The sequence below is a fragment of the Engystomops pustulosus genome, chromosome 3 (assembly GCF_040894005.1).
Source record: "Engystomops pustulosus chromosome 3, aEngPut4.maternal, whole genome shotgun sequence".
NCBI classification, from domain to species: domain Eukaryota; kingdom Metazoa; phylum Chordata; class Amphibia; order Anura; family Leptodactylidae; genus Engystomops; species Engystomops pustulosus.
The window spans coordinates 214,661,131-214,681,834 of record NC_092413.1 but is presented as its reverse complement, the minus strand read 5'-3'; the positions used below and the strand labels follow the sequence as shown (position 1 = coordinate 214,681,834).

Genomic DNA, 20,704 nt, shown 5'->3' with positions numbered 1-20,704 from the left:
CCATGTGTTAAATCTGATAGTTCAGCGTTTCCTCAAGACACACCCCAATCTGTCTGATTTGCTCACGAAGGTGCGCCGCATCTGTGCGCATTTCAGGAAGTCCAGCACAGATGCTGCCACTCTCAGGGCAGCGCAGCGCCGCCTCCAACTGCCCGCTCACCGACTGTTGTGCGACGTGCCCACGAGGTGGAATTCAACACTGACCATGTTATCCAGAGTTTACCAGCAGCGCCGAGCCATTGTAGACTGCCAGATGTCAACTTCCACCAGAACTGGTAGTCAGGTCAGTCAGCTTCCTCAAGTCTACAATGAGGAGTGGACGTGGATGTCTGATATCTGTCAGGTGCTGAGTAACTTTGAGGAGTCAACACAGATGGTCAGTGGCGATGCCGCCATCATCAGCCTCACCATCCCGCTGCTTGGCCTGTTGAAAAACTCTCTGGTCAGCATGAAGTCGGAAGCTTTGCGCTCCTCACAAGAGACAGGGGAAGAAGATTCCCTTGTTGATAGCCAAAGCACCCTTAGGTCTGTTTCTCAGCGCATATCGGAGGAGGTGGAGGTGGAGGAGGATGAGGAGGAAGAGGAGGAGAATGTTGGCGAGACACAAGAGGGGACCATTGTTGAGTCCTACACTGTTGAGCGTGTATGGGCAGAAGAAGAGGAGTTGGAGGAGTTGGAGGAGGAGGAAATGGACAGTCAGGCCAGTGAGGGGAGTGAATTCTTACGCGTTGGTACTCTGGCGCATATGGCAGATTTCATGCTAGGCTGCCTATCCCGTGACCCTCGCGTTCAAAGAATTTATTCCAGCACCGATTACTGGGTGTTCACTCTCCTGGACCCACGGTACAAGCAAAATCTTTCCACTCTCATCCCTGGAGAGGAAAGGAGTGTGAGAATGCATGAATACCAGCAGGCCCTGGTGCACAAGCTGAAACAGTATTTCCCTTCTGACAGCGCTAGCGGCAGAGTGCGTAGTTCTGCGGGACAAGTAGCGAGGGAGAGTAGGCGAGCAGGCAGCTTGTCCAGCACTGGCAAGGGTACGCTTTACAAGGCTTTTGCCAGCTTTATGTCACCCCAGCAAGACACTGTCACCTGTCCCCAGTCTCGGCAGAGTAGGGCTGATCTTTACAGAAAGATGGTGAGGGAGTACGTAGCTGACCATACCATCGTCCTAAATGATCACACAGCTCCCTACAACTACTGGGTTTCAAAGCTGGACATGTGGCACGAACTGGCGCTCTACGCCTTGGAGGTTCTTGCCTGCCCTGCCGCTAGCGTCTTGTCAGAGCGGGTTTTCAGTGCAGCTGGTGGCATCATCACCGATAAGCGTACACGCCTGTCGACTGACAGCGCTGACAGGCTGACGCTTATCAAGATGAATAAAGCATGGATTTCTCCTAATTTCAAATCTCCAGCAGGTGAAGGAAGCTCAACCTGAATAATTTATCCACTCCTCCTCCTCCTCATTTTCCTCCTTCTCCTCCTCTTTCTACAGTAAAGCAGAGGAAACTGGCTGTTTTTTGACAGGGCCCACTGGCTCTAGGTATAGTACTTTATGCATTTAATTTTTCTGGAGGGCCACCGACACGGTCCTCTGTTTTAAACAATTTTTGGGAGTGCCACATACAGGCACTCAATCTATTCCATTTTTCTGGAGGGCCACCTACCTGCTCCTCTGGTTTGAAAAATTTTTTGGACTGCCACATACAGGCACTCAATCTATTCCATTTTTCTGGAGGGCCACCTACCTGCTCCTCTGGTTTGAAAAATTTTTTGGACTGCCACATACAGGCACTATCCAAATTGAATTGTCTCCATAGCAGCCTCCACACGTTGTCTCCATTGCTACCTCAAAAAGTCGTCCATATAGCTGCCTCCATACATCGTCCCTTTATCAAACGAGGTTTGTCAGGCCGAAATTTGGGTTGTTTTCATGGATTCCACATCAAAGTTGTTAACTTTGTCGCCACCCTGCTGTGTTATCCACAAAATACACTGGCAAACTTTTACCATTTACGGATATTATTTCAGCGCTTCTTGCGCATCTGTTTACATTCCCCTCACCCGCCATATCCTAAACTTATAAGAACGCTACTACACTTGATCTTATACAAAAGGTTCTTAGAAGTGCTGTTTGGGGAGTAGCCTAGAGACAGGGGCTTGGATTGGCGAAAGCTCGCCTAGCAGCGGAGCGCCAGCTCCATGCGCATCATGCGCTTCTTGCGCATCTGTTTACATTCCCCTCACCCGCCATATCCTAAACTTATAAGAACGCTACTACACTTGATCTTATACAAAAGGTTCTTAGAAGTGCTGTTTGGGGAGTAGCCTAGAGACAGGGGCTTGGATTGGCGAAAGCTCGCCTAGCAGCGGAGCGCCAGCTCCATGCGCATCATGCGCTTCTTGCGCATCTGTTTACATTCCCCTCACCCGCCATATCCTAAACTTATAAGAACGCTACTACACTTGATCTTATACAAAAGGTTCTTAGAAGTGCTGTTTGGGGAGTAGCCTAGAGACAGGGGCTTGGATTGGCGAAAGCTCGCCTAGCTGCGGAGCGCCAGCTCCATGCGCATCATGCGCTTCTTGCGCATCTGTTTACATTCCCCTCACCCGCCATATCCCAAACTTATAAGAACGCTACTACACTTAACTTGGTGCAGGCTGGGACCGAGTCTGACCCTGGGGCTGGTCATATACTGCCGACGCAGAGGATTGCGGGGCCTACCTCGGTCCAGGTCTCAAAGGCCTACTATACCTCCAAATCCTCCCACCCCTCCTCCACCTCCTCCTCCTCCGAATTACCATCCGTGGGCATGGCGCCATCAGTCGGTAGCTCTAGGCACAGCAGCAGTGCCGTTGCTAAGCGACAGCAGGCGGTGCTCAAACTGCTGAGCCTAGGTGATAAAAGGCACACCGCCCAAGAGCTATTGCAGGGCATTCCACATCAAACTTGTTAACTTTGTCGCCACCCTGCTGTGTAAGCCACAAAATATACTGGAAAACTTTTTTCATTTACGGATATTATTTCAGCGCTTCTTGCGCAGATGTTTACATTCCCCTCACCCGCCATATCCCAAACTTATAAGAACGCTACTACACTTGATCTTATCCGAAAGGTTCTTAGAAGTGCTGTTTGGGGAGTAGCCTAGAGACAGGGGCTTGGATTGGCGAAAGCTCGCCTGGCAGCGGAGCGCCAGCTCCATGCCAAGAACCAACTAACATAGTTTTAACTGCAGTACCTTTAATCTACTACTAGTTCACTGCCTCCATACATTGTCCCCTTATCAAACGAGCTGTGTCAGGCAGAATTTTGGATTGTTTTCATGGCTTCCATGTTAACTTTGTCGCCACCCTGCTGTGTAATCCACAAAATATACTGGCAAACTTTTATCATGTACCAATATTATTTGAGCGCTTCTTGCTCACCTTCTTTGGTTCCTCTCTGCCACCCATTGGTTTGAAGCCTGAGTCCATTTAGGGTATGTCGCCATGCCACTCTCTAGCCTTCCGCTGCTGCCGCTGCCTCTGCATGCCGTCCCCTATAGTGTCAGGGTCAATTATTGGATGTTTTAGATGCTATCTAGCTTCATTCTGTCACTCTGTCATGGCCATGCTGTTGCCCATAATTTTGGCATAATGGTGCGATTAAGCAGCCTCAGAGGCATCCATGCATGCTGCCCCTGCTGTTTCCTGTCCATTTCCGTGGTGTTTCCATCCTTTTCTGAGGTTCCCAGGTGTTTGGCCAAGCTTCCCTGTGCAGAGCCTTGGTCCCCTTGAAAAATGCTCGAGTCTCCCATTGACTTCAATGGGGCTCGTTACTCGAAACGAGCACTCGAGCATCGGGAAAAGTTCGTCTCGAATAACGAGTACCCGAGCATTTTAGTGCTCGCTCATCTCTATAAATGACCCCCATTATTTTTATGGTACGGTGAATGTCCGGTAAAAAAGATGCTAAAAACCATAAACAAGAGTGAATGATTTTTTAAACCACCAGCAAGAAAGAGTTAATAAAATATGATAATTACCGTAGCCATTGAACCCCCCGGAAATGATGCACCTGAAACATGGATCTCATCCACAAAAAAATAATCCCCCATATGTCCAAATTACATAAACATTTTATAGCCTGTACAATATGACAGTGCAGATCTGCTCTGAATGGCACCTCCTTCCGTTCTATGCCCGGCCGTACAGCAGTCACCACCACATATGGGGCATCCTAATACTCGGGAGAAATTGGGTATGAAACTTTGTGTAGTTTATTGTCATTTAATACTTTGTGATGGCTTAATTTTTGGCCAAAATTAATACATTGTCTAAAAAAAAATTACAGCTTGTAAATTCCACCTCCATTTTGTTTTAGCCCCTGTGAAACATCTAAAGGGTTAACACACTTATTAAAGTTTATTTTTCACACATTGAAGGGCGCAATTTCTAAAATGGCAGAATTTATGGGGTTTCACTGCTATTTAGGCCTCTCAAAGTCACTCAAAGCAGGTGCCTCTAAATAAGGGTTTGGGCGATTTTCATAAAAATGAGAAAAATGGCCCCCACAATCCGGAACCTCCTAACAACCTAAAAAAAAGAGAGGAGGCATAAAAAGCCCCGGCCGATATAAAGTAGACATTTGGGAAATGTTAGTTATAAAGTAACTTAGGTGCTAGGACTATCTGCCTGAAAAGCGGAAAACACAAAAGATATCACCCAAATTTTTCTATTACTAATTGCAAGTGCAGCATAACCTTCTGTGCCACTCTCCACATCTCTACTTTCCCGCCTACTGCATGAAGCAGAGGATGTCTGCCCCATCTGTTCACTGCCAAGCAGCTGCTGACTGTCGTCAAAGACTTCGTCCTCGCTGAATAGTGGCGCTGAGCCCAGACCACCTGGTAGCTCTCTGGCTGCGGGAAAGGAACAGGACAGAGGCTGTTTGAGGACAGGTGAGCGCTGCTGACCTGCTCCTGGGCCATGCCAGCTAAGGGTCGTATCTGACGAACCCACGGACTCTTGGCTGGGGTTGTCAGATGTAATTTGGGACGAAGTGGATGACCTAGTCAACCAATCGAGAACCTTTGGGTTGTTAATCAACACACTGCCGCTAGATGACACCAGCAGTTCTGGCGTCACAGAGTCACCTCTGCCGTGACGTCCCCTGCTCCACCTGCCACCTCTCTGTCTGACATAATGGTTAATAATGGATTTCTTGATATCTAATTTATCAACAAAAACACTTAAAATTTTGGGAATACAGAACTCCAAGAACTGACACCCTGGACAGCACATACAGATTGAAATTACAGGATTGCAAATGGCCATCTGTTTTTATAGGGCTGTGAGCCTGTGTCACATCACATAAGCCTGCCGGTCGCTGATTGGCTTACATGTCTGGCGCACGTGTTCAATCTGGTTGTCAAGAGATTCCTGAAGTCTTACACCCATCTGCAAGACATTCTAAAAATGGCCAGGACACTGTGCACGCACTTCAGCCATTTTTACAAAGCCAAGCACGCCCTCCTCGAGTTGCAGCGGCAGAACGGCCTACCCCAACATAGTCTGATATGCGATGTTTCTACCCATTGGAATTCCAGCCTCCATATGTTAGACCGCCTGTATGAACAGAGAAAAGCCATTAATGATTTTTTGATGATGCAAGCAGACCGTAGTACTCCCCTGTGTAACTGTGATGTCACAGGGGTGACAGGGGTCGCAGGGGCACCGTGACACACAGACCCTATGTACAATCTGCTCAGCTCCTCCTACTCTATAACATGCTGCCTGCAGAAAGGACACTATGTACAATCTGCACATTTCACAGTCCTGCTTCTACTTATAACTCACATAATTACACAGATCTTTAGGGCAGATATCTATCACAGTCTGAACCTTGGTATTCCTAAACTTCTGGTAAATTCTCTTTAGTCTTTCGCTCTTCTGGAGTCTACTTTACCTGAATTTTGATCCTGCTACTTCTTGAACGTGTGTATGTGGGAGAAGGAGCCTTAGATACATGAAGCAGAGCAGGCTGGTGAATATATCGGGCAGGGTCCTGGAATATTTCCTGTTTGACTTTTCTGTAAACAAGCCTACTGCCAAAACATAACTCCACCTGGATTCTAATTGTGCGAGTGCCTCCTAGCTGTTTTAGTGAAATAATCACATCTCTAGTCTTTCCACTTAATGGGGGTCATTTACTAAAGGCCCGATTCGCGTTTTTGGCACGGGTTAATCAAATTTTTCCGTTTTGCGCCGATTTTCCCTGTATTGGCGCACGCGATCGAATTGTGGCGCATTGGCGCCGGCATGCACGCGTCGGAAATGGGGGGGCGTGGCCATACGAAAACCTGATGGATTCGGAGAAACCGCCACATTTAAAAAATAAAAAGTGTCGCTGGACACGTGCTTACCTTCACCCGGCAATGGATAGTGAACTCCGTCGGACCTCGGCGGACTTCAGCGCAGCAGCGACACCTGGTGGACGTCGGAGGAACTGCCTTAGTAAATCGCCGGAAGACCCGAATCCACCGCAGAGAACGCGCCACTGGATCGCGAATGGACTGGGTAAGTAAATCTGCCCCAATGTATTCTACACTTCAGACTGTTTAGTATCAGACAGTACAACTTCCCCACTGTTGTCGACAGCATGTAAGGGCAGTAGGAAATTGAACCCTGAGTAGCTGGCTATTTGGCAGTTAGGTTTAGGTGTCATGAAAGCCTAGAGTTCTGTAGTAGACCTGATCTGCAACTACATTGACTGGCTGGTCAGAAGCAGGAACAAGAGAAGGCCACATGTGTGCTCCTGCGACCACTTCCTCATCCAATCCCTTGAACTTGATGGACAAGTGTCTTTTTTCAACCATATAAACTATGAAACTATGAATGTGTAGAAGGTATCCCCCTGGGGCACTCTAGTGGCAGGTGTATTATTATTACCAGCAGATGTTATGTTGGAGCAGCAGGCCAGGGAGAAACAAACTGAAGCGGAGAGCTTTAAACAAATCACAGCTCCTTTTAATGATAGGATTGGCATAACTCCTTCCTTTAAGGCTAGCAGGGTTGTAAATTGCAGTGAAAATGAGTTCTATGGGCTTGCATGGAACATCAGCATGGACCAGTCATTGGCATCACCTATAAGATCTCCTATGGAGCCAGGTGGGCTCTGCAGCATCAGCAGCATGGTAACAATCTCTATGATAGCAGCACACTGAGACACAGTCATCTCTAAATAGACAAATCCTAAAATCTCATAAAAGAAACCAGGTAAAAAGAAGTGAAGTCCAGACAGAGAATTTATAGACTTTCTGTTGTGAGACTTTCCACGGTGCCAGCCATACATTAGCCTGGTAACCCTGTAGTACTGTATTTTGGGCTGCAAGGTCCCAGGAGAACACTGCTGTATGACAGGAGAATTAAAGCTTCCATAGAGCCTGTTCAAACTGCAAACATTACACCGAACAGTTCTAACAAGGCCTATAGCCATCGTATTGTGTGTCCTCTAGTGACTGCAACCATTATGTTCTGTGCCCTCGAGAGACTGTTTAAAGAGAACCCGTCATGCAAAATAACCCCCCTAAACTAAATATATTTTCATAAACTGCCATTAGAGAGCATTGCCTCTATCCCTTCATTGTCCCTCTACGTGCCTGTAAACCTAAGCAATGAGGTCCTAAAGCTGTATGCAAATGACCTGTGAAATGTCCAATGAAGCATTAGCATATTCAAGCTGTCCACTCTATTCATGAGTGGGAGGCACAGCCACACCCCCAGTGCATGACTGACAGCCTGTATAATGATGTGAGGCTGTATAATGATGTGCTTCCTGGTGCTGGTGGCCACGCCCCCTGCAGCCTGTGTGTGCATGTGTGTGTGTTTAGGAGAGATACAGCAGTTCCATGTTACAGCAGAACATGTCAGGTACATGTGTAGCTGATGTCTGTGTCTCTCACCTGTATATTAGGAGGATGCAGCATGTCAGCAGATGCAGCACACACAATAGCCATGCTTTACTATACATTACACACAGACATGAGCAGGGGGAGGAGAGGGGAGGGCTAACAGGGGTGACATCACTGCCTCTGACCATGTGACCAGCCTCATTTACATGATAAAAAATAGATGATTTTACAATGATTAATGTATGAAATAACTAGATAAAGGCTGGGATGGGATCCTTGTGAGCTGCTCCAACAGGTAGAGGTGACAGGACTAGTGACACAGACCTGATGACAGGTGTCCTTTAACCAGCAATTGTTGTCCCCATTTGTGGCTGCAACTCCTTAGCCTTGTCTCTTGAGCTGCTAAGAACAGTGCCCCCTGTTGTTATAAAATCTAGTGCCTATGAAACCATCCATGCCATTAACCCCACATTGACATAAAGCTTGAAGTGATGCCAACATCTATGGTGTTTCAAGTTAGTGCCTAGTGGTAGCCATGTATGGCACAAGGGGGCACCATGAGCTACTACTATTTATTCAGCTATTTGACTGATCTGATTTTGGATATTTCATGAAAACATTGATGAGATTGAGATTCTTGAAGATAAAAAGTACGATAGAGTTACCCACTCTTAATGTAAGGAACAATGTGCTGAATGTAGACCATGTTACCTCTTACTGCCCAAATTCCTGGGCTTTCCTCAAAAGGTTGTTGCTCTTTATGATAAGGACTTACATGGTTTTTGTACTTGAGAAACAGACATTTACAGTATAACTAGACAATCCGTTCCTCGGCCAGAACGTGTAACCACAGTCCTTTTAAAAGCAGCTACAGACGCTTCAAAGAACAAATTCAGAAAAAATTTCTCTACTTTTCTGGCAAATTATTTCTAATTTCACTTGGAGACAAATTGAGTCCAAATTGATAGATTAGTAGCACTTACCTACTATTACAAGGATATGATACTGAAAATGTTATGGTAATCTGAACTGTAGGTCGTAGGGATGATATGTCCTGTCCATTACACCATGGCAAGGGTCAGGGACAGCCAAAATTCTGGGTATAGTAGAGCGTGAATAGGGCTTTCAAAGGGATACATACAGAATGAAAATACATAATCTACCAAGGTATTACCAAGATTGACATAGAGTTACACCCAAAAATGACAATAGGGCTTCATTGGAGATACACCCATAAAAGGCAAAACAGTTGCCAAAAGTGTACATTTAAGAAGGACAATAAGGCTTTCCTAGAGGTGAACCCATAATGGGCAGTAGAGTTTCTGTAGACGTAAAACCAGAATACAGTTATTCATTGGTTTGTATCCAGAGTCATGTTTAAGGGATTTAAATAGGTCCAGCCAGCGATGTAAAGGTCCAAAAGGTCCAACTATGACTAGCAGATCAGATTCTAATTGAGTTATTAACCAGGTATGTGCTAGTGTCAGAAAATACGACATCTGGACCCAAAGATCGGTGAATGGTAGGCATCCCTCATCATCACCTAACGGTCCATTCATGGAAGATCCTAACATCTAATGACCTGCTAGAGAGTTAGAAATTTGGCCGAAAGACTTGTAGACTTGACATGTTGTGGGATTTATTCTGAGGTGTGAACCTTGTACACTCCTTTCCCCAAGAAAACAGATACAACTGCAAAGTCTTTGTATCTTAATTTACTCGTTTGTCTCCTTCTCCTTTTAAAAATATTTGGGAACTTTTACATTCTCCTTTACGAGGAATTTTCCATCCACAGCATCATCATGTTTCGAAAGGTATAGTAGCTCTATACCACCACTACACAATTAAGGGGTGTGTGCAGTTCTGGCTCCATTCAGTGTCTACCAGTGCTCCCCCAAGACTGATGTACCATACAATGGGTATGTTGTGTATGCAGAGCTGTTGAGTATGCAGGGTATTACCTTTTTGGAATAGTGCATCTAGCTTTGGAATTTTATGGCTATGTTGGCCACTTGATTAAACCCTTAATGGGTAGTCACTGCTTTCCTGGGATTGACACGTTTTTCCAATACAGGGGTTTCATTGCTGATTCTTTCTTTTAGAGACCTCTAATTGTATGTTTTACCCCAATCCTAAACCTTATAAGCACCCCTATATATAAACCCAAATGTCTCTCACATTGTCTCTCTCTACGCAAATACCAACTCATTCATGAAGTTCTTCTGATCTAGGACACCTTTCCCAGATTCCTGATCAATGTCCTTGGCTTATGCTGTTGGCTTCTCTCAAGTTCACAGATTGGGTCTAGAAATTTTAAAGTGTATACTACCTAAAGCCATCCTGTTAAAATGTCTATTTTAGGCTAGGCTATTGCCAATGTGGCTTGTGTATTTGGCTGTAATCCGACTGTATTTGTCAGCCTTGATCATGAACACTGACCACTGCTGGCTATGATAGAAAGGTGTCAGGACACACAGGACATGGCAGCTCGCTGTGTATGGGGGGTGTAGTCACAGAGGGGACAGAGCGCCCATGCTGACCCCTGACCACTGCTGGCTATGATAGAAAGGTGTCAGGACACACAGGACATGGCAGCTCGCTGTGTATGGGGGGTGTAGTCACAGAGCGGTCAGAATATTGTGAGCATCAGAATATTACCCTGAAGCAATGGAAGTAGGAATCCCCTGTAGTCTTAGGACTGATCCAAGTCTAAAGTGTGGTCCTACTGTAGTTCACACAATGTACTAATCTGGGGATGAAATGGATCAGTTGCAGTTACATTGCACAAACACAACGATAACCATAAAGAAGTCTGTAATATTGTAAAAGTTAAATCCACCATTTACATTATTGTACATTTTGGTTAGATATTTCTTCTCTGTACTCTGTTGAGTAGAATTCTCAAGACTCTTCCTCATCGCCACTTGAAGAGTTGTCCTTGGGTCTCTTTTTCTGACCGACTGGTTTGCCCCATCGGAAGTGCTCCATACCATATGACCTCTTACTGTCAAGTCTGTAGACAGCATCTGCCAGATCTAGACCTTCTGTGTTTTCAGACCCCCTTGACACCACAGTCATGATCTTCCCACAGGCTTCAATACATTGCTGCCAAAAACAAAGTCTGTTAACATGGTGGTAGAAAGAGTCACGAAATTTAATGGATAGGGGAGTAAACAAAATAAAAAAATTGTTGTGTAAATGAGAAAACTATGGGAGCACATGTGACTATTGGCTACAGCACGAGGACCTGGGACTTTTGGCTACCATGGGGGCATCTGTAACTATATTGGCTACAGCACAAGGACCTGCGACTATTGGCTACCATGGGGGCATCTGTGACATTATTAGTTACAGTGAAGACACGTGCAACTATATTGGCTACAACGAGGACAATCAGTTACTATACTGGCTACAGCGGGGATACCTGTGACTATATTTCTTACAGTGGGGACACCCCTGATGATATTGGTTACAGCGGGGGAATCTGTTTCTATATTGGCTACAGCAGGGACACCTGTGACTATTGGTCACCATGACTATATTTGCAACATTTGGGGCATGTGTGACTATATTTGCTACATTGAGGGCACCTGTTACTATTGGCTACAGCAGGGGAAACTGTGACTATATTATTTTCAGTGGGGGCACCTCTGATTATTGACTACAACAGGGGGACCTGTAACTATATTGGGTACAATGGGGGCATCAGTTACTATACTGGCTACAGCAGGGATACCTGTGACTATGTTGGTTACAGCTGGCACACCCCAGATGATATTGGCTACAGCAGGGACACCTGTTACTATATTGGCTACAGCGGGGGCATCTGTTACTATATTGGCTACAGCAGGGACACCTGTGACTATATTTGCTACATTGAGGGCACCTGTGACTATTGGCTACAGCAGGGGCAACGGTGACTATATTGAGTACAATGGGGGCACCTGTGACTATATTAGCTACAATGGGGGCACCTGTGACTATATTGAGTATAATGGAGGCACCTGTGACTATATTGAGTACAATGGAGGCACTTGTGACTATATTGAGTACAATGGAGGCACTTGTGACTATATTGAGTACAATGGAGGCACCTGTGACTATATTGAGTACAATGGAGGCACTTGTGACTATATTGAGTACAATGGAGGCACCTGTGACTATATTGAGTACAATGATGGCACCTGTGACTATATCAGCTACAATGGAGGCACCTGTGACTATATTGGCTACAATGGAGGCACCTGTGACTATATTGGCTACAATGGGGGAACCTGTGACTATATTGGATACAATGGGGGCACCTGTGACTATTTTAGCTACAATCGGGGAACCTGTGACTATATTGGCTACAGTGGGGGCACCTGTGACTATATTGGTTACAATGGGGGAACCTGTGACTATATTGGATATAATGGGGGCCCCTGTGACTATATTGGTTACAGTGGGGGCTCTGCAGGGGAGCAAGAGAAAAGTATTAAGTTTGTGCTAAGAAGGTAGAGGAGATGATGACAATTGTGCAGCATTTCCCCTGTGCTGTGCTGTTATCTGCTGTGACCTACATGGAGACAGACTTGTACTGCCCCAGATTTATTGTGTAGCATTAGACATTGTGATACATCTAGTGCAGTGTAAGGAAGTTTGTCCAATTCTTCTTGGGTTTTGCCCTGTATTGATGGTTCTGGTCGCTTAACTTTCTGAGTGATGCCATTTTTTGCATATACTTGGCATATATTGGGTCTGTGGAGGCCTGGTTCTGGTCCCGTATGTAAGTAGTAATCTTGGTTCCTGTCCAGTAACAATGTAGCTGCTTGGTTCTGGTACCGTATCTAGGAAGTAAATACAGTACAATTCTGTATTTTTATTATTCTCTACAGTACAATAATGTGTAGAAGTAATGAGGGTTGCCAGGGTTAAGAGGTAGAGGGGTTTGTTAGGATTCCAGCCCAGTGGACTCTAGTTACACCACTGTTCAAGGGAACAAAGCATGAAACCAAACTTGGGTAACGAACTTTTGAATAAAATGGAGGAGCTTATTATTAATCAAAACAATTTCTGTAAAACCATATCTGGGCAATGATAGCCAATATCTACTGGGGGTCAAGAGTCAAGAGAGCAAATGATGCCCATGTTCAACAAAGTTGAATGTTTTAAAGGAATTGTAAAAATATAAAAATTATCCCATTATTTATGTATGTTTTGAAGGGAGTTGCCTTATCTGACCACCCATGTGTGTGATATTTAGAGGACATTATGGCATACATGTGCAACATCCCCCACCGATGCACACAGAAGGGACATATCCTCCCTTCTCCAAGATGCTGATTCTAGTACCAGATATTGAAAGAGAAAGGGGCTCTGATATTCATACAGCCCTGGATACAGGACAAAGATTGTCGTCCAACAGAACAAAGCATGGTGTTAATTATATATCACAATATTCATAAATATAAGACCATGAAGAGTTAAAGTAATAGCCATACAAGCGCTGATGACATACACAATCTATATCAGCATTAGGGATGAGCTACTATACATTGCATCAAGCCTAAATATATATGAATACCATATATAGGGACACAGAACATCCAACACTACAAGACACACCTCTACTATGACTAAATATGACAGACGGACAGTGTCATGGCGGCTGGTACGGAGAGGCTGGTACATTGAGGCTACGACAGCTCGGCCAGCTGGACGTCTCTCACTACTGAAACTCTTGTGCTCTCACATCTCGGACGTCTCTCACAGACACATGGAGGAGACACAACAGGTGGATAAGGACATATGAAGAGCTACGGGAAAAGATGGAAGCCTCCTGGCCATCACCAGAACATATTGGGGCTCATTTACTTACCCGGTCCTGTTGCGATCCAGCGGCGCGTTCTCCGACAAGGATTCGGGTCTCCGGCGATTCACTAAGGTCGTGCGCATAATATCCACCAGGTGACGCTGCTGCGCCGAGGTCCCCCGGAGTTCACCTTCTTCTCCCCGGTGCAAGTAAGTGCTTGATTTTTTAAATTCAGCGGTTTTCCCGACGGCCACGTCCCCCGATTTCTGTCACGTGAAAGCTGGCGGCAAAATCTGATCGCGTGTGCCAAAATCCCAGTGGAATTCGGCGCAAAACGGAAAAAGTCGGGAAACCCGACGAAACTGCGGCCGCGGAGCCCTTAGTAAATGAGCCCCATTCTCAATTAAAGACTGGCGGACATGGACACGTGACTAATGACCTGTGCAAGTATCTTGTATCCTGTACTCTGCAACCTGGATGACGCCAATAAAGGAGAATTTTTATAAGAATAATCAAAACCTTCTGGTGTCCCCTGAGTGACGTATTTTGGGAATAATCACTTTGGGGCATATTTATCATACGCTAACCCTAACCCAGCGTATGATAACCCTGCCGCTGCAAGTTCGCAGCCCGATACATCAAGAGGCTTCTGCCTCTTGATGTATCAGGCCGCCGGCTGCACAGCATTTATCCTACGCCAGGCAGGGCCTGGCATAGAAGAAAACGCAGCCGGTGACTTTTACTCCGCTCGGCCGGCCGCGCCCCCCCCCCTTCACGCCACTGCATGCCCCACTGGCGTGAAGGTGGCGGATCGGGGCAAATAATCGCAAAACCTAGCAATAAGCTAGCATTTGCGATTGTTTCAGGGCCTCTGCGCCACTGGCGGTGCGCAGAGGTCCTGATAAATATGCCCCTTTGACACCAAGTATAGTTATCTGTATCAAATTACATTTAACAATACATAGAACAATAGAGACAATTTAACAATATTTAACACATGGTTATTACCAGTACTCCATCTTTGCTGTTGAGATCTGCACATTTACTACTCTCAAAGCAATTACTCTGGACTCTGCCGACAAGGAACAGGAACTTTCCAAGTGCTACGAGGATACAGCTCCACCATGGCCGGAACATTCTCAGGAAGGACACCTGAAATAACACAAGAGAGACGTGAGTGAACTTTGTTGGTGTTAGCAACATTAAATCAATGTTAAATCAAAAGCAAGACAAAAAAACAGGGAAGAAATGAGTATTTTCTTCCACAAGTCTGGTGATAGTCTCTGATAGCATCGTCATGGATAGTCCTTTAAATTTGAGCAGCTACAACGATTATATAAGTATATACCTGGTCAATGATCGAAGTGATAGAGCATTCAGACATGTAGAAAGAGGAGAACTTCTCAATGGGGCAGATTTACTTACCAGGTCCATTCGCGATCCAGCGGCGCGTTCTCTGCGCTGGATTCGGGTCCGGCCGAGATTTATTAAGGTAGTTCCTCCGCCATCCACCAGGTGGCGCTGCTGCGCTGAAAAGCATCGGAACACGCTGGAGTTCACCGAGCCAGGCTGAGTGAAGGTAAGTGCAAACTCCGCGACAGATTTTTTGTTTTAAATGCGGCAGTTTTTCCGAATCCGTCGAGTTTTGGTTCGGCCACACCCCCCCCGTTTCCGTCGTGTGCATGCCAGCGCCGATGCGCCATAATCCGATCGCATGCGCCAAAATCCCGGGGCAATTCAGGGGAAATCAGCGCAAGTCGGAAATATTCGGGTAACACGCCGGGAAAACGCGAATCGGGCCCTTAGTAAATGACCCCCAATCACTTACAATGTGGGCAGGGAGTTTGGAGTTTTGGAGTTAAGGACTTGCTAAAATTTCAGATTCAGTACGGCAGTGGCATAGGTTAACCCTGGACCTCTCTGGTATTCACCTTTGAACCCCTGTAAAGGGGTCTGGACTTTGTGTCACAAGGACGCTTTCTTTTGTGGTGGACCGAGTAACGATAGCCGCTGGCGCAGCGGGCAAAGAGACTGGTACGTGGTACATAGGGGTCAGGCAAAGCGAGTAGTCAAGGTCATCCCGAAGATGAGCAAGGTGACATTTAATAAGAGTCAAGAGACAGGCAGAGGGTTGTGGCAGGAAGCACAGGTTTGAGGTACAACCTGTGTACAATGATTTGCGCAACAAAATTGCACCTTTTTTTTAAATTTGGGCCTAATAAGGCTCAAAAAACCCTACATTTGACAAAGAGTCAAAATTACAAAGACAAGTGAGGTGCAAAAAATAGGCGCAAAAAGAGCTCAGGGAAGGGGGAAATAAGATAAATGACCGCCATTATCTCACACATAGGGGGTCATTTACTAAGGGCCCGATTCGCGTTTTCTCGACGTGTTACCCGAATATTTCCCATTGGCGCCGATTGTACCTGAATTGCCCCGGGAATTTTGGCGCACGCGATCGGATTGTGGCGCATCGGCGCCGGCATGCGCGCGACGGAAATCGGGGGGCGTGGTCGAGCGAAAACCCGACGGATTCGGAAAAACCGCCGCATTTAAAAAAAAATTGTGTCGCGAAAATTTCACTCACCTTCATCCAGGATAGGCCGGTGTATTTCGAGGCATTCCAGCGGACTTCAGCGCAGCAGCGCCACCTGGTGGACGGCGGAGGAACTACCATCATAAATCCCGGCCGGACCCTAATCCAGCGCAGAGAAAGCGCCGCTGGATCGCGAATGGGCCGGGTAACTAAATCTGCCCCATAATCTGTCTTATGCTTATTTCATGTAGTAACTAATAAACCTCAGAGCTTATATTAATGACCTGGGGCAAAAAAAAAAACTGAGCTGTGATTGCTCAATGGCTCCTGTTTAATAAGTGGATTTTTGACAATGGGGGGTGAAAATTTTGACCAAAACGTTCATGACGTTCCCCGAGTCACAGACAGGGGCTGTACAAAATTTGGTTATTGTAAACACAACGGTGTAGATTCATTTAGTGGACTTGCATACATACATAGGGGGTTACTTATTATTAGACCAGCTCCTTGGGGCAGTTCTATGTCTGTGTTTGGAGCTCTGCTGCCCGTCAGATTCATTTAAGCGGCTTTGCCCTTTAATAAATGTTCTTATGGTCTATTTACTGTCTGTGATTTTATATTCAAAAAGTCCCAAAAAAGTCTCAAAATTCATTAAAAGTCTCAGTACATAGACCAGCAGGAGACTGGAGGGACTATGAGACTTTTTATGAGACTTTTTGCATAAGTCCCATGAATCTGGTTTTGCACAGTGTTGTACTAGCAGTAGTTCTATGTTTACACCAGATTAATGAAAAGGTGGAAATAGTCCTGTGAGACTTTTTAGCAGTGAAAAGTCCCAAAAAGCCTCAATGTGGCTACTTTGAGAATGATAACCCCCCCCCCCCCCTACACTCAGCTTTATATATTAGATTAACAGCCTTATACTGCATATACAAGGCTGGGGGATGCTGTATATTGTTAAATTATGTGGAGGCTGCAAATATATAGACTGTGGGGCTGCATATAAACTTTGAGAAGTCTGCATATACAGTAAATTGATCTAGGGGCTGTATATAGACTCTATAGAGAAGGTATATAAACTGGAGAGGGTGTATATAAACTATGTAAAAACTATATATAGACTACAAGGAGCCTGTACATAAACTGTGAGGGGGCTGTATATAGACTGTGGTAACAATGTATATAGTCTATGAGGGAGATGTATATAGACTGTAAATAGACTTCAGGAGCTGTATACATAGTATGAATGTGCTATATATCGATGATGAGTGGGCTGTATATAGACTTTGGGCCGGGGGCTGTATATAGACCGTGGGAGCAATGTAAATACATCATGAAGACTGTAAATAGACTTAGGGGCCTGCATAAAAAAATAAATCAGTGGGCTATATATCAACTGTGAGAGGGTTTTAGATAGACTAGGGGCCTTTTATACAGTGTGGGAGTGCTATATATATATATACTAAGAGGGGGCTGTTTATACACTGTAGGGTGGCTGTTTATAGACTGTAGGGAGGCTGTTTATAGACTATGAGGGGGCAGTATAAAGACTAAGGGAGGACTTTATATAGATTGTGGAATCGCTGTATTTAGACTATGAGGTGGTTCTATATAGACTACAGAGAGACTATAGACTGTGGAAAAGTTTAATATAGACTGTAAATAGACTGGAGGGCTGTATATACACTCACCGGCCACTTTATTAGGTACACCATGCTAGTAACGGGTTGGACCCCCTTTTGCCTTCAGAACTGCCTCAATTCTTCGTGGCATAGATACAACAAGGTGCTGGAAGCTCCTCAGAGATTTTGCTCCATATTGACATGATGGCATCACACAGTTGCCGCAGATTTGTCGGCTGCACATCCATGATGCGAATCTCCCGTTCCACCACATCCCAAAGATGCTCTATTGGATTGAGATCTGGTGACTGTGGAGGCCATTTGAGTACATTGACCTCATTGTCATGTTCAAGAAACCAGTCTGAGATGATTCCAGCTTTATGACATGGCGCATTATCCTGCTGAAAGTAGCCATCAGATGTTACAGGGTACATTGTGCTCATAAAGGGATGGACATGGGCAGCAACAATACTCAGGTAGGCAGTGGCGTTGTACCAAGGGGCCCAAAGAGTGCCAAGCAAATATTCCCCACACCATGACACCACCAACACCAGCCTGACCCGCTGATACAAGGCAGGATGGATCCATGCTTTCATGTTGTTGACGCCAAATTCTGACCCTACCATCCGAATGTCGCAGCAGAAATCGAGACTCATCAGACCAGGCAACGTTTTTCCAATCTTCTACTGTCCAATTTCGATGAGCTTGTGCAAATTGTAGCCTCAGTTTCCTGTTCTTAGCTGAAAGGAGTGGCACCCGGTGTGGTCTTCTGCTGCTGTAGCCCATCTGCCTCAAAGTTCGACATACTGTGCGTTCAGAGATGCTCTTCTGCCTACCTTGGTTGTACCGGGTGGCGATTTGAGTCACTGTTGCCTTTCTATCAGCTCAAACCAGTCTGCCCATTCTCCTCTGACCTCTGGCATCAACAAGGCATTTCCACCCACAGAACTGCCGCTCACTGGATGTTTTTTCTTTTTCGGACCATTCTCTGTAAACCCTAGAGATGGTTGTGCGTGAAAATCCCAGTAGATCAGCAGTTTCTGAAATACTCAGACCAGCCCTTCTGGCACCAACAACCATGCCACGTTCAAAGGCCACAAATCACCTTTCTTCCCCATACTGATGCTCGGGAGAACTGCAGGAGATTGTCTTGACCATGTCTACATGCCTAAATGCACTGAGTTGCCGCCATGTGATTGGCTGATTAGAAATTAAGTGTTAACGAGCAGTTGGACAGGTGTACCTAATAAAGTGGCCGGTGAGTGTAGATAATGATGAGACTGTATATAAACTATGAATTTGCTGTATATAGACTGTTGTGGGGGACTATACAGACTGTATATAGACTATTGAGGCTGCAGTCACATGATGTGTTTCTATTATGTGTTAAAAAGAACTGGGAAAAAGAACAGAATCAAATGCATGTGCGTTATGTAAGCATTAATGTATATTCTTTCATTTTAACAGAAAGAAAACTGAAAAGTAGATAATTTTGGTAATTTATCAAACAAGAAAAACGAAAATATCCCATGGTCATAAGTATTCAGACCCTTTGCTGGGACACTCACATATATAACTCACATGCTGTCTATTTCCTTCTGATCCTCCTTGAGATGGTTATACTCCTTCATTGGAGGCCAGTTTTTATTAATTAAACTGAATGGACTTAATTATTAAAGGCTCACACATGTCCATTTAAGACTTCACAGCTCACACTGCATGTCAGACCACATGAGAATCATGAGGTCTAACAAACTGCCCAAGGAAATTAGAGACAGATTTGTGGCAAGGAACAGATATGTCCAAGGTTACAAAATAATTTCTACAGCACTCAAGATTACTAAGAGCACAGTGTCCTCCATAATCCCAAAATAGAAGAGGTTTGGAACGACCACAACTCTTCCTCAACTTGGCCATCCAGCCAAACTAAGCAATCGTGGGAGAAGAGCCTTGGTGAGAGAGGTAAAGAAGAAATCCAACCGAGCAAAAAAAAGACAGGCACTACCTATAGTTGTAAAATAATATGAAGCCCTGCATCCCATAGGAACACAAATCAGCAAATATACAGACGGATGCATACATGGGATTAGCAAATTGTGGCACACAACTTTATTGAGCAATTAAATAACACAATCAATTAAAGACAATATAAAAACACTTAAAAATACACCCGAGTGGTGTATATGGCTACCAAGGGCTACCCAGAGCTATTAAGCCCCCATAAAAATAATAAAAGTGTTGGCAAAAACACATTTGATCATCACCTGTTTCTTCCGACTCCCCCTGATACAAGAATGTTCTGTAACAAGAATGGGATAAGACTGGACTCAAGTTTTTATGCTGTTGTCGCAGCCATCGACAGAAGAAGGGACCCGAATGAAAAATTATAATGTGGCTTCCATAACCAATACCCAAAAAATATTATTGACTACAATGGATCCCACTGGAATCCGAATTGTATGCAAAATATCAATCTGAGGCTCCTACTTGGTTCTCCAGCACACGTCTTAACCCATCCCTCAACACTGTTGGATATTTCCATCCAAAGAAAGGGAGCCAGGAGACCTTAAATCATACCGTAACCTTACAGGAAGAAGATGCCAGAATTCAGAAGATACAAAAATTTAAGTAACTTCACAACGTTCAATTATTTGGACTACTCTAGAAAGTCAAGCACTAAAGTGAGTTTGAATCTGTTCTCCTCATAGACAAGTGACAAACCGATTGTATATGTAGTGGATGGAAAGTTGGATGCTTCTCTTACCTGAATTTGGATCCTGTTACTGCTCGGAGGTGAGGATGTGGAAGAAGGAGCCGCAGGTAATGTACATGAAGCAGATCCGGACGGTTTATAAAC

At 45.1% G+C, this 20,704-nt stretch overlaps 1 protein-coding gene across 1 annotated transcript; it reads right to left on the bottom strand.

Moving 5' to 3' along the window:
• Window positions 1-10,717: 10,717 nt before the first annotated feature.
• On the bottom strand, window positions 10,718-20,671 carry LOC140120722 (pro-opiomelanocortin A-like). The gene is made up of 3 exons (XM_072139680.1): window positions 20,612-20,671; window positions 14,698-14,841; window positions 10,718-11,000 (listed from the first exon to the last, which is right to left on the bottom strand). Exons 2-3 carry the CDS (start codon window positions 14,824-14,826, stop codon window positions 10,797-10,799), a joined length of 333 nt encoding a protein of 110 aa, XP_071995781.1. The 5' UTR covers window positions 14,827-14,841; window positions 20,612-20,671; the 3' UTR covers window positions 10,718-10,796.
• Between the last annotated feature and the right edge of the window lie 33 nt (window positions 20,672-20,704).